General features: G+C 36.9%; 1 protein-coding gene across 1 annotated transcript in view; it reads left to right on the top strand.

The window, feature by feature from the left end:
- USH2A (usherin) overlaps positions 1-15,552 on the top strand; it is an 833,496-nt gene that overhangs the window by 508,912 nt on the left and 309,032 nt on the right. Inside the window, exon 38 of the mRNA XM_059039022.2 lies at positions 5,238-5,417. Coding sequence (XP_058895005.1) covers positions 5,238-5,417 — 180 coding nt within the window. The remainder of the gene's footprint in view (positions 1-5,237; positions 5,418-15,552) is intronic.

The raw sequence follows: 15,552 nt of genomic DNA, 5'->3' as shown, positions 1-15,552 counted from the left end.
ACTACGCTGACCTTTGCAGTATTATGTATTCTGATTGGTTGTTCTTTTCACCTCTTCCCCACAAGTTAATAAGGCTGTAAAAAGGAGAGAACTGAAATGGCCAGCCAGTCAAGTTGTAGAATATTGAAAAGGTCAGAGCAGTACAGCACAGAGGAAAAAAAAAATTATGGAATATACGGCGCATTAATATTCTTGTGACGATGATTATAACAAGAATGGGAAAGGATATCCATTTACGTTATTTCAATCTAGAAAACTCCGCAGGATGATATTCCTGGAATAGCCATCACTTACGCATCTGTGAATCATACATGTGAAAATATCTGTTTATACTGGTTTGGGCTTAAAAACTAATTATATAGAAAATATCCTACTATTCAGCAAAGAAGAACATTAAAAGTAAGATTTTAGCCTTAGAAATGGGCATTCATGTTGTTAACATTTTAGTAGGTCTTTGTATTTGAAGCTGAAGGAAAACTTCCTTACATGTGAAATCTGTTGGGCCTGTGAGATTTATTTTGATTGTTTGTTCATTTAACACTTTTTTACTTCAAAATAAAATAGAAAAGTAGGACTGAAAGAATTAACCTCTTTGGAAATCCTTTAGAATGTGGAATATTCTGAAATAGCATCTAGGATTTTATTTTAAAATTTTGTGTGATCTATGTGAAATATGGTTCTTCCTTGCGATTGCATGATACTGGCCAGCGTACAAAGAATCCTTCCTTTCCACTGAATCCTCAGTGGACAGAGAAAGAAAGGGAGAGAGACACTTAATGCAGAAATTCTTCAGTTATTGTTCTCAGGTGTGCAATAATGTTTATTCATTTTTTTACATACTTCATGGTTTCATTTATTATAAAGTCTAGAATGAGCAAAAACAATTTATTATGACCCAAATCAGAAATATATAGGTGCATGTGTGTCCATAATTATTATATATTCCCAATGGAATAACCTGTTATCATTTTTAAACGTCTCTCTTTATCCCTAATAGTGGTTTTTGTCTAACAGTCTATTTTATCTGATATTAGTATAGCCAACTGTCTTAGGGTTGCTGTTTGCGTGATATATCTTTTCCTTTTCTTTTCTTTTTTTATTCATTTTAAAAATAATTTTTATGCAGGTTTTAAGTTTTCTTATAGAACAACTGTACTAGATTTTGTAGTCCGTTAAGACAGTCTGGTTTAAAAGTTAGGTTTACACTTTCTAAAGATGCATTGTTTCACTAATAGAGTAAACATTTTATAGCCCAAAGCTAGAATCTAAATGCATCATTAATAAGAATGCCAAATGCAACCTCATTATTTTTGCAAGCAAGGAAAATGAATTTTGATCATTACTTTAAGACCACCTTGAACATGGATCAAATAACCCTAAAATCAGTAGTTCTGCATACTTCAGAGGAATCTCCATGTGATTCCTGATACCCTCTGATGTTATCCTTCAGTAGTTCTGGAGTGGAACTCAGGTGTGTGAATGTTTATGAAGCACCCCCCAGGCGATTTTGACGTGGGTGAGGCCTGGAACACAGGTACAGACAGTCCCGCTGTGTAAAGAGTTCAGTGCAATCCCCACTTAAAGCCCGATGGCACAGACCACAGCCATGAAAGGTGGACGAGGGGGACTCCAAATTCACGGTGCCTGGAGGCGGGAAGATGGGAAGCTGTGGTTCCAGAACACAGAATCTTAACCAGGCCTGCACCGTCCACTTATACTCACAAATAGGGTCAGCGCTGAGGCCGACCAGACAGAAGTGGTCACCTGTGAGAGGAAATGCTTATCGCTTGAGCATTTTCTAGCTTGATTCTTGAGGCTGAACCAACAGGGCTGCCTCTTCCAGCCCACTGAAAACAAAGTTTATGCAGAGAAAAGTGGTTAAAGCCCAACCCTCTCAAAAGGGAGGACCAGAGGACCCGCATTTTTCCGATTTTCCCCCCAAGATTTAGGAGCCCAAATTGGTAAAGTTCAAAGGAAGAAAGAGAAGGCAGGGAGAATGAAGTGGAGAAGAGCTGAAACCTCTGGATCCTGTTTTGGTTTTGAATCTGGAGATTATTGAGCTTCAGCAAGGGTTGAAATCCTGTCATTTGCTCCAGGTCTGTGAATTGAGTTGTATGTTAGTGGGGCTGAGAGAACATTTGACTCGCTCAGCTGCATGCTTCCTGGAGATGTACACGTTCTTTTTTCAGCTGAACGAAACGGTTATGTAATTGCATACTTCTCATAATTATTGAGTAATTATATACTTCTTATAATTACTGAGTAATCATTGTTCTATAACTAGGACTTAATGTTACAACTAATTGTATAATTACCATGTATTAATGTTATCTGGGAAACTTAGAATAAAGTGGTACTTAATATATTTCCCCCTGCCATGCCATTTTCAAAGCTGCCAATAGTGTTCGTTTTACAGCCTGAAATTTGCTTCAAAGACAAGCAAAATACAAGGGAAAAAAACCTCACCAATGTTATCATTATAGATGCTAACTCATTGAGCTTACGATTGCACCAGGCTTAAAATGTGTACAACTGTATTCTCCTGGCTTATTTTTATGATTTGCATTGTTGTTTTGCAGTTTACCGTCTTTTGTAAGATGTGTACAGTGATACTACTTTAGAAGCAATAGAGCATCTGCCTGGGTCTCCTGGGATGAACTGACCTTTTTGAAATTTTACAGCTGGGCATGTGACAATAGCAGCAATTGTTTCAGCTATAACTGAAAATGTTTTTAAGGAGCTGGGCATTATGGGAACTTGGGAAGATCTTCAGATGTGGATAATGAAATTTGTCTTAGACCATGGTTAGAAGGGATTCATATTAATCTTAACCAAATTTCTCGTGTGTAAGAACTATGTCTTACTTGTTTGGTGCATACCGTTATCAGCACCTAGCAAAGTCTACTCCCTGCGTGCAGCTGGAGCTCAATAATCAAGCTGACCTGTTGTAAAGAATCTGTGAAAGCTAGTGTAGCATAATTTGGAAATGTCTTTTCAATGCATTAGGAAATTATCAACAGCTACTTTGTAGGTTTCATAACTTCTTCACATATATATTTGTGTTGTCTATTCAAATTTGGGGAACGTAAAACCTTTCTTAAGCTGTGAATATGTCTTGTTTTACTAAACATGAATAGAAATTATTAGTCCCATGTTTTAGCCCATAAGTACCATTTATTTTCTTTGGAACAAACCAGTCCTTTGCCAATGTCAAGTTCAGAGTAATAAATTCTTGAACTAACTAGGGATTTCTTCTGTTCATGAAAAACACTTAACCTACCTGTGTATTTTGCAGCAATAAAATTCTCAGCTAAGTTCTCCAACCCAAAGTTATTATAAGTATCTTTTTAAAAATTTGATATATTTTTAAAATTATCTTACCCATGCTCATAACTCGATATAAGCTCCTCTTTTCATCATTTGATCTTAATTAATTTTAGAGTTTGAAATACAACCTGATGGAACAATTGCCCGGTAGTAGTGAATGAGATTAGTGTTGTTTTATTAATTGAAGGAACCTTAGAATTTTGATTAATAATATATTGTTGGATGGAGGTGGGGGGGAATATAGTAGGTAGGTAGTTGAGAAAGTAAAATACAGAGTGAATAATTCTTAATCACTTGCTAGTTCTAAATATTTGTCTGGAATGTAGCTGCTGTATGGATTACAAGAAAGAGTAATTTTCTTAGCCGCTGTTGATGAACATCTGCTGTAAAGAAATCCCACTTAACCTTGGTAATAACATGGCAGTTGAAGGAGTACTCTCATTCCTAGTTCACAGAAGAAAAACCTGAGGTTCAGAAATATTAAGTAACTTGCAAAGAGCATGCTACTGAAGAATAAGGACAGGTTCAAATGCAGAAACTCTTTGATCACCAAATTTATGTACTTTCCTTTGTACTCTACTAAACTATGAAAAACTATACTATTTTTGTAAATACTGTAACTATTAAATTTTGTCTACTGTACAATGCAAGATCACTTTTCATATGTGACCATATTTGACCTTTTAAGACATTTAAACAATAAAGATTATATCAGTATCCAGGGATCTTGAAAATATGCTTTCCCCTTGAAGTCCAGCATCATGTATGTTTTTGTTTGCTTATATTTTGTAGAATTTATGTGGGAAAAATTAAAGGTACATAGTAAAAAGTGTTTTGGCAAAGGAAGAACCCTACTTGAAGTAAATATTGCTATTCTTAATTATTTTTTCTGTGTTTTAAAAGTAAGTATAACTAGATTTTACCAAATTAAGCAATATTTTGAAAAATTTGCCTCATGGAAACTTTTCAGGAAAGCGTCTATCATAGAAAGTGAAATAAATGTTACAATACAGTTTCCGGTTGTAGCCCTATTTTTATTTTAAGCCTAATTTCTAACTCTCCTTAACCTTGAATGTAACCCAGTTGTCTAGAAGAGGGAGATAAAATATTGTTATCAGACAGCAGTATTTTCCTATATCCTAGACATGCTAAGAGTTGAGAATGGGTTTGCTGAAGTTTTGGAAGGATGGTAGTGGTAGGATGTGGTGATGCCACGTTTATGGTGATTCTTATATACAGCTAGGCAACCTCTGCATTTACCCATAGAGCTAAAGAAATAGATCTTCTAATCAAAGTGGACACATATTACTTCCCATCCCTAGGGGCTTTTCAGGATATTTTGACCAAATCTGATTTAAAGAGGCATTAGATAGAAAGCAGTCAGCTCACCTTTCAAGCGAAATGAGCAGAAAATACACCAACTGATAATAAATGAAACATATGACACATGCATTTGCGTGTACTGTTTATATCCAGAACCATTCCGTTTGGGGGAAAAGAGTGTGACTTCCTTCCAGTCTGCACATCAAAGAAAATGCAAGGATTTTTTTTACACATCTCAAACAATTGTAAATAATCCATTAAGTGATCAATTTATATATCTGCCCAGTATTTTTACTTATAGGCACGATACTTGTGATTAGGTTTCATACTGCCTTAGGCTGTCAGTCCAGTTATTTCAATCCCTGTGCTAAATAGATTAGAGAACATAATATTAACTCAGGTAACACTTTCTTCACAAAATAATAAAAGTATGCCTGTTGATAATAGCACATGTAATGTCTCTCGGGGCGTTGATATATAGTTCTGTTTAGTACTGTATATTTAGAAACCCAAGAAAATATTCAAATCATAGCAGGAAAGAATCCTTGAGTATGCACCAATTTAAATATTTTTCTTTTTTTAATCAGCAGACGACAACTACACTCTTCTGAATGGCACACAAGTCATGTACAGTGGTGAAGAGAGCAACCTTTCTGTGCTCATCGATGGGTTGGTTCCTTTTACTAACTATACAGTACAAGTGAACGTTTCAAATAGCCAAGGCAGCTTGATAAGTGATCCCGTAATGATTTCGATGCCGCCAGGTGGTAAGTCTACGAACAACCTTGGTATCTAAATGTATATAAATGCCCTAGAGCTAAGTCTCCAGTGAACACTTTGTTTATTGTTAGAATTAATTTTTTTAGAACTTAGAGTCTCAGTTGTATTTCTGGTTGTTTTTGTTCTTGTTTGTTCTTTTGAGACCCTTTTCTTGATGTTGTTTCATTGAGACCACTTTCATCTCACAGTGAGTCTGCATGTATGTGTATGTACACACACATGTATCTCTTGCTTTATGCGTGTTAAGAAGACTGGGAAATGCTTTATTGTCTGAGACTTCATTTAGATTCAAAATTTATGTTTTCCATTTGTGGTTTAATTTTCTCCTACAAGTGGTTCTCATTCCTGGTTCTTTGTAGAACTAGTTTAGAAGTATATCTAAACCTCTCATTTGACAGAAAAAAAAAAAAAAAAAAAAAAAGAAGCAGCAGAGTGAGGGTAATAGAATAGGAAAACTCTATTCACACCACTGGAAAAACATCTTTAAATTCCATGTCCTAATGATTAGAGTTCAATAGCGTCATTTTCACATGTGAAACGCGACACAATCTGGCTATTTTTAACTATTTCTATGAAAAAAGATTGACTTATTCAGAATTATTGTGATCTGCAATCAACTGCACCCTTGTTCTAACTAGTTATGGGAACTAATTATTAAGAAGAAAAATCTCCCTTAGATTGATATGTACAGCCCTTGAACAGAAAGCATGCCTCAAACTAATAAGAACATGATTCTCGATTTGGTGTTTAGAAATGTATGTTTTTTGAAAATACCAAAGGAAAAGGACCTTAAGACACCCAGTGTCAGCTTGTAGCCCAGCTTCAGGAACCAGTGCGTTCTGTACTAAAGGATAATGTCCTTACCGCATTAAAAGCATTCTGCAGGGCTGGATAAAATCCCTCTCCAGTCGTAAAGAGTATAAGAGCAACAAAGGTCTCATCACCAGAGGAAAATAAGGGTTAATCTACAATTCGTATGGAACCCCTCTTCCAAGGAAGAATTCATTACCTGCTGTGTCATAAAAACCACTCACTATTATCTACCTTTTATGACATTATAAGAATGAATGAACGGATATTTACCAAACACTTGAAATTCTAAATGGCAGAAGCCACATTGTTTAAGAAAAGAATGCTTGAAAGCGACTTTTGGCGCAGATCAACTCAGTTGCATATTGTATGAACAAATAATAAAGAAGGGAGTTGAATTTAGGTGGGTGCCTGTTTAAGAACTGAGACCAAAAAACCAAAACAAAACAAAAGAAACTTTGGGTATTCCTATCTTCATTTTTCACTGTAACCCAATATGCTTGAAGGGATAAAAAATTAGGATGACTCTATACCTTAATATATAATACCCCTTGTTTATATTTAGGTATTAAAGAGTGATTAGTGCTTTAATGGAGATTTTTCCATGGTACAGTGACATCTTAACAGAATACGTGGCATATTTGAGTTACGTACTCATTTTCTGGCTAAACAACACTGATTTAGATAGTTTGTAATTTACAGCAATTTACATTGCATTCATAAAAGGGGTGAAATTAATTCATTGTTCCTATGTTTAGGAATGTACGGCCTAATAATTTATAATATATGTGTGTGTGTTTCTACGATTCAGTTAAGCACAGCAAGCTGCCATTATTAACTCAATATACACTGTGCGAAAATATCTGTCAGTGGGTTAGTAGAAGGGTTAATATTATGCAAACAGGAGGAAACTGAATATTGTTTTACGGTGGTACAGTTGGACTGAAGTCAACTGCTGAGTCTTATCTTCATCTCTACTCTGGTTGCTTATCCATGTCATTATCATAATGCTCCAGAAGCCAGCACTCTCTGGGCATCATGCAATCATTCACTTCATGTACTCAGAAATCCAGAATTTGGGAGATGACCCTTCACCAAAAGAGGAAGCAAAATGTCTTCAAAGACAGACAGTGATTTCCTCCAGTTTATTACAGCCATTAGGACATACTTCTTTTCATCATTAGATTGTTGTTGATTACAATTAGGAAACTTATAGCTTTGAAATTATCTTTTTTATGACCTTGTGGCAGTTTAAAGGTGATACCTCATTGATTAAATAGGTTTTAGTTCATGCTTCCTTCTACTTAATGATCTGCAAACATATTATCCTGATTTACACATAAAATCATGCTGAAAAGCATGTGGCATTCACTAGAATATGTGTGTTTAAGTAGAATTAAATTAGTACTGAGAGTTATTAAAGAAATCTTCCATGCCTTTATCCAGTGAACTGTGTTTCATACCAAAATGAATAATAAATGAACCGATGTACAGAAGCAAACCAACTTATGGGCAGAGAAAGTTCTATACGCTGTTTACTTTTCCATTATATTTGGATTGTAATCATTATTGCCATTTCCTTGATTTCAGTATTAGATCTCTTTTATGGTGACGTTGAATTCCTACTATCTTTCAATGCTGAATTATGCACGATCTGTAATAACACCCTCAGCTATGTTTTCTTTCCAGTGTAGTTTAAAAACATAAGAGTAGAAAGTCTGGGCAAGGCAGAAATGCTAATTGTTTTTCTTTATCAAGTGTTTGCTCTCAAATATGGCTCAGAAAAACCTCCTTTACCCCCTTCATCTGGCCAAGTCCTACTCATGTTTTAGATTTCAACTTGGAAGTCAATCCATCAGGAAGTCATCTTTTACCAACCAAGGCTGAGATAGGGCCCTTCTGTATCCCCAAGTTCAATCACATTATATGGAAATTGCCTGTCTCATCTGACTGTCACAATCACTGGTTATAAGAACCTACACAGCAGGGACTGTTTCTTATTCACATTTTTACCTTTAATGCCTAGACCAAACCTGACACATGGTAGGTGCATAATGAATAATTAGTGAGTGAATGAGTAAATAAATAAATCAGTCAAGATAGCTTCATTACCAGTTTTACGTTGTAAGCTTATCATTGTTCAGGCCTGCTCAGACCTCATCTTCTACCTGAGCAACCTTATATTATAGCCAGCTGTGGAAACGGTGACCTCCTCTATATAAAATTGTCCAGTGCGAAATGTTGTGGCCATGCAGATGTAATTGTTAGCCCAGACTATAAGAAGGGCAGGAGTATTAGAAGTAAGAAATATTCTCAAATTGGACTAACTCATCACTCTGGTTCCTTTCCTATTGTAGTTAATTTACTTAGGTAAACGTAGGATAACAGACGTTGGTTAACACTGGAATTTGGGAGAGGTAAGGGGACATAGCACAAAGAATTTTACCCTGGTACATCATCTCTTACTTAATGGTTATGAAACATCTTATTTGATACTAGCTCTCTCTGTTTTCTTCTGATGAGAAAAATGATGATTAACGTGCAGTTTCGTGTCTGCCAATTATACCTCAGTAAGGCTGGGGAAAAGAAGTCCAACAATATCTAATTTCAAACCCTCGTTAGTTCTGTCAGATCTTCCTTGTTTTGTTAATGTTGTTTAATCAAATTCATCATATTAAAAAAATAAAAGTCTTAACTTTGACCAAAGAAAAGGAAAATATGATTAAACAATATGATAAAGACAAGTTATTCTGAAGGTGGAAATTAGGACAAGTGAGATCATGAGACCAATAGCTCAGCACATAGAAGGACAGTGGCAAATCCCTATAGCTCACATTTTTTATTTTAAAAATTCATTTGAAATATTATTTGGTACACTGGAGGAATTTGGTCTTTTGTCTTGTTTTCTTCTTCAATTATGTAGCATATCCTTACCCACCTGTGTGTACTCAGGCTTTTGTATTTCTACAATTACTATATTTTTAGGTTGTTTGTAATAGCATAATGCTCATATTTACCACTAAGATACTCTTAGAAATGAAGAATATATTTAATCCAAGCTCTTGAATAGCATTATACTGCAAGTTCAAAAGTTCCAGGAAAAGAATTAAAAAAATAAAACAGACTCCAAATGTTAATCCATAAATATGAAACTTTCTTATGACCTTTACCCCTTCAAGGTCTGGAGTTACTAATGGGGTTAGGATTTCAACTCTTAATGGGGCTCAGGGCATTAGTGTTTTGTATGCATGGAATTCAGCATTCAGTTTAATAAGTGGTTGACATTGGTGATGTCCCTTAATTTGCTTAAATCTAATTGGCTCTTTTATCAGTCAAACCTGTATGGATTGGCAATTGATCAGAAAGGGTCAGCCATGACTCTGCATGTAGTTAAACGATGGAACCACTAGTTAAAGTCACAGTTGCATGATAATAAGCCAAGGAAGAACAAATGAGCTTAGAGGAAGAAGCCAAAGAAGCTTAGAAGTTTTGCAGGATCTTCAAGTTCAGAACAAAGGCATTGTAGAGTATATAAATTTTAAATACACTGCATTTTGCCTCCAGACTTAAACCTTTTTTTCCAGATGAACTGAAATCTTGTCTGAAACTGTCTTTGTTACATCAAAGAACTACTCAGAAAGCTAAAAGAGACAGAAGAAGCATAAAAGGGCATAGTTTAAAATGATTAGTGACAAATTCCATACTGACGAGCTAGAAACAGATTTTTTATGAAAGTTTTATATTTTTCCAAAAGAAATATTTTTATTCTATTTATCTTTTTCTGAACTGCTTTATGGTAACAGTGAAAGGAACTCAGAGCCACCTTAGTTTGTGAACTTAATCCCGTTTTCTATGACAGTAAACAATTTGTCATTTATACCTTAAAATTGGTGAGAATTATAATCTACAAACTTCATAAAAATACTAGGCTTGAGGAATGTATTCCTTTTCCAACGATGTGATATTAGAAAAGCAAACACTAAAAAAAGCAAAATGGTTGTGAGTGGTTTCTTAGAGTTTCTTTTAGTTTCTCTCTCCTTGTCTTGACCCTGCCCCCCAACCTAAAACATCCGTGAAAGAAAGGGAGTGAAATCCATTTGGAATTAACACTTAGACACATTGTAAAAGCATAGACTTTGGAATCCTACAAACTTGGATTTGATTCCCCTTCTTTCACTCACTGGCTGAGGGGCTAGGAGAGAATCCACAGACCTATCTGAGCTTCGTTTTGTTCCTCTGTTAAACAGGCGTGATGATAATTACCACCCGATAGAGGATTAAACAACACAGTTTATGTAGCACGCTCAGCACAGTGCCTGTCTTGATAAATATTTGGTGCTTGCTATTTTCTTTGTTCCTACTAAGACTCTTTCCTGGCCTCTTGCAATATTGTGATCTAAAGTAAGAAATATGTAAGTGGGCTCGGTACCTGTTTCTGGCACAGAGCTCCTAAATCCCTTGGAATTTCCTAAACACAGAGAGCCATAAAAGTCTCTTTTGTTATGTTGATGAGATGCATTCTGGAAAGCGCCCAAGGACAGAGGCTTGTTGCCAGAGGAGCCGACCATGTGGTTAGAAGATTAGAACTTTCAATCCCACCCACTCCTAACCTCTTGGGAGGGGAGAGGGACTTGAGATTGAGTTCAGTCCCAAATGGCCAATGAGTTAAGCAATCACGCTGCTGTAATGAAGCCTCCATAAAAACACAAAAGGATGGGGTTCCGAGAGCTTCCAGATTGGTGACTACATGGATATGTATTCATATGGGGAGAGTGGGGAGTTCAGCAGGGCACGCACGGAAGCTCCGCGCCACTCAACCACATTCTTTGCCCTGCCTATCTCTTCCATCCGGCTATTCCCGAGTTGTATCCTTTGTAATAAATCAGAAATCTAGTGAGTAAAAGGATCTCCTGAGTTCTGTGAGCCACTCTAGCAAATTAACAGAACTCAAAAAAGAGGATCGTGGGAACCTGATTTATAGCCAAAGTATAGGTAACAACCTTTGACTTGCCATCCTGAGTTGGAAGGGGATCATTGGAACCTCCAGTTTGACCAAGACATTGGAACCTTCCATTTGGTCAGAAGCACAGGTGACCATCTAGGCTGTAAATGGCATTAGAGGTGGCAGGGAGGGGGACTGGAAACGAGCAGTCTTGCAAGGACTGAGCCCTTACCCTGTGGAATCTGATGCTATCTTCCGGTTGATAGTGTCCGAATTGAGCTGAATTGTAGGACACTCAGCTAGTGTCCAGAGCTTGGCTTAGGGACGTGGGGGAAACTACCCACCCCCAAACACGTTGGAATTGAGTGTGCAGAACCCTTTTACCTCCAAAGGCCGGAAGATGCCCTGGAGAGAGGGCAAGTGAAAATCACAGTTTTTGACACATGCTGGGGAGACCAGGAGAATTTTGTCTGGCTACATCTCTATCCCTTCCTACTTTAAGCCCTCAGAGTGACATAGGTGACATAAATACGGCCAGCCCAATATCCCTGATCAGGGGTGGTTGTGATGTGTACTGGATGATGAAGCAAGAAGGATGAGAAGTGATTTCCCATTTGAAATAGCTTAAATATCTACCTCTATGACCTCCGGATCATAATTTTCAAGTGATTTTTTACATCAAACTCTCATTGCTTATCTTGGGATTTCAACGGGCAGAAAAGCAGCACATTTTTTTCTTGAGAGATTTCTCTTCTGTATTACTGAGACACTTATTAAATACAGTTTTTCTGATTATTTTTTCATTTCCATTATATGTATATTTTTATTCATAAATAAATGCTTTTATAGCTTTGTTAATGCTAAGCCAAGAGAGAAGAATTTGTTTGGTAATGTTTTTTCACCTTTTCCAAATTTTCCTCACATAACATCTTTTTAAAAAAGTTAAATCTTGGAATTTGTTTCATTTTCAAAAATGAAAAGAAAAAGTTTATTTCATTTTCAAAAATGAAAAAAAAACGTTTATTTCATTTTTCACCAAATAGGAAAGCATAGTAATTGTTCAGTAAATGCACTTTTCAACAACTAAGTGAAATATTTGCTTTTTCAAATGTAACATATAATTTTTGCCCAATAATATTGCTGAAAGTATAATGTCACCCACTGATTTTTCAGAGATTGAACTGCTGGATTAATTTTCTTTTAGATTTTAAAAGACTGGAATTCTCTTTCAGTTATGTGTACTCAAACCATCTCAAAAACGTAACAATTTAATGCAGCCACTCTATTATTTCTCGTTATTGTAGGTAGTTGTCATTTGGGGAAAGTACAACTAAGTCTACTGGTGAGCGCAGAACTTAGCCTTTGGACTAAAACAGTTGACTATCCTTCTTGGTATGTTACAGAGTAAATGGAAATTTTTTTATTAATCCAGCAAGTCAGTTAAGAGTAGGTAGGTCAAGAGAGTACCAACGATGCACCAGAAGGAAAGGAAATGCTTTAAAGGAAGCAGAATAATGACTGCCCTAGGAGCAGCCTACACTCTTAGGAGGGGTGGGACAGTGCTATCCAATCTCTTAGGTTAAATGTTACAATATGTGGCGAGCATTGCCCTCTGAGGAAGGCGCCATTAAGACCCTCATAAGCCTCAGGGCCCGATTGTATTCTCCTTGGTATGCATCCTGGACTTTATGGTATGAACGTAAAAAAGGAGATGGCCTTTGGCCAAATCGCTCCAGGAACCTGCTCAGTTACTGGGAGTCCCTGGTTGTTCCCTAAAGCTAGGAAAAGCAACCCTGGAGGGGAAATTGGTGCCTTTGAGGGAGAAGCCGAGAAGCCAATCAACCAGCTGACGCTGATAAGGCATGACTAAGCAAATTCCCTGCTTTAGGGGTATATAGAGGGCTACGCTTTGTTATTAAACTTGCCTTGCAACCATCAGTTGCTTGTGCCCTTCTGATCCCATACCTTGGTGCGTTCAGTTCCCTACCCCCTCTCGTCGATTGTTGCTGCACTTTGAGGACCCGCCGCGGCTGGCGGCAACAATAGCTTTGCCTTTAAATAAAAGAAAAGAAAGGAAGAATAAATCATTGACTATCGTCCTTCCATTGATTAGGAACTGAGTCTCAGACTTGTGGTATGACTTGCTCAGTGAACTTATCTTTCTCCTTCCGTTTCTAAAGGAAAGAACTGAATTGTCTTTCCTTTTTTCTCATCTCACCTGAAAACCCTAAGACCTCAGAGGAGTGGACAGTAGGTAGCGCTATGGACCAACCACAGGGAAAATGATATCGTTTTTATGACAGGGTGCCCAAGAGAATTGGGAGCAACTAGAAGCTCAAAAAGCAGGGGGAGGCCAAAAAATTAAGGAAACAAGAGTTGCAAATTCAAGCTTAATTTTATCTTACGCTTTTTCTGTAGCTGTAGCAATGAGAAGTATAAAATATTGCCATGCCTTTTCAAATCTGTTCAGTACAAGGTCAAGATGCTATTTTTTGTTTTTTTTTTAATGAAATGAATAATCCCCCAAAATGTAAAAGTTTGCTTGCAGTGTGCAAATATAGATACCATCAGCGCATGTTTTCCATTTTTCATCTGCTCTGAATCCACTTTGAATTATTTGCAAGATGTAAGTTGAAACTTCAAGGTGCAAGTGGCCAGGAGATACTTAAAAGTGGAAGGAATGCAAAGGGCCCTAAATTTAAAAAAATAAGCTGTAGGTTAGAAATTGAAACAAACAAAAGGCCAAGATGGTATCTTAACTTATACAGAGGCAGAAGGAAAGATGAGTTTAGCTGCCTTTTATGATGTAAAGCCACAGTGAAGATATAGGATTGTGGGGAATAGCATTCGTTACAAGAGCATTCTAAAACACAGAACTACTAGAGCATGGACTTGAGGATATGGGGAGGGGGAAGGGTAAGCTGTGACGAAGTGAGAGAGTGGCATGGACATATACACGCTACCAAACGTAGGGTGGATAGCTAGTGGGAAGCAGCTGCATTGCACAGGGAGATCAGCTCGGTGCTTTGTGACCACCTAGAGGGGTGGGATAGGGAGGGTGGGAGGGAGGGAGGCGCAAGAGGGAAGAGATATGGGAACATATGTATATGTATAGCTGATTCACTTTGTTATACAGCAGAAACTAACACACCATTGTAAACCAATTATACTCCAATAAAGATGTTTAAAAAAAAAGAGCATTCTACAGCATGAACACACGGTTTGTCTTTACCTTCAGCATATTAGAAGCTACAGGATTTATGTTACAACCAGTTCATATGAATCTTTAGAATAGCTGTACAGAATGTTCTACTTCTGTGTGTGTCTCCCAAAGGTGCTGCTCATTTGCCCCTGGAAAAATCAACCCATTCAAAGAGATGAAGTAGTCAAATTCAGTGAATAAAGAGTCTCTAAATTCTTAGGAAAAAAAATAGTGTGCTTTTGGAAAAACATACCAGGGCCATTTAGTTGAACCTGTGCTTTCTCCCAAGTATGTTATAAGAATAAAATGAAATTTATAGCTGCCCCTATTTATAACTGTCTTAAACAAGCTCTCATCCCTTTATGAAAAACCTTACCTTTACCTTCTTAGAACTGATAGTTTATTTACCCTGCTCTGTGTCTCCGTGTGTGTGTTTGTAAAATCACATAAGCCAAAGGGAAGGATACATTTCTATTTTACAACTTGTGGAATTTTCCTCACTTTCCATATTCACCATCTTGGCAATGAACATCCTGCTTATAAAAACACTGTAGAAAGAAACTAACTTCTGAGCCAGGAAGAAGACGAGGGAGCTTTGAAGTGTGCTTACGGTGGACTCAACAAGCCTCCAGCGAAGGGCTGCCGGCCTCCCGCATTTGCATACTCTCCTGTGGTTTGTGTAGAAACACACAGGCCCCCCCACACACAATTAACTGCCATCTTTAGAGCATCCTGGGGCAAGAGAGAGACAAATTATATATATATATCACACTTTTACTTTACCAGGGGAGAGGGGTGGGAAATATTATCCCTTTAAGTTCCATTGATATTGAAAAATCGTATTTTTAAAAAGAATAAGTACAATTCCCCTTTCTGTTTTTTTTAACCTTGGAATAAGATTTATCTATAACTTTAAGGTTAAAAAAAAATCATGTCTGTCTGACTGGCTCTGCAGTTTGAAAGCAACTTGAAGTTTTAATTGAATTCTTATTGTGCCCTGAAGAAAGTTTTGCTTTTTTAAAAAAATAATAATCTCTTATTCTTTTCTTTTTCCTTTGTTATCATAGATGGACTCTATGCCTGTCTTGCATAAAATTCTATGAGCATTTACCTGTCTGCATAAATATTTTTACAAAAGTGAGACAACTTCTTTATATATCTTAGGTAC

This window comes from Kogia breviceps, chromosome 1 (genome assembly GCF_026419965.1).
Source record: "Kogia breviceps isolate mKogBre1 chromosome 1, mKogBre1 haplotype 1, whole genome shotgun sequence".
Taxonomy (NCBI): Eukaryota; Metazoa; Chordata; class Mammalia; order Artiodactyla; family Physeteridae; genus Kogia; species Kogia breviceps.
This window is presented reverse-complemented; position numbering and strand designations above follow the sequence as displayed.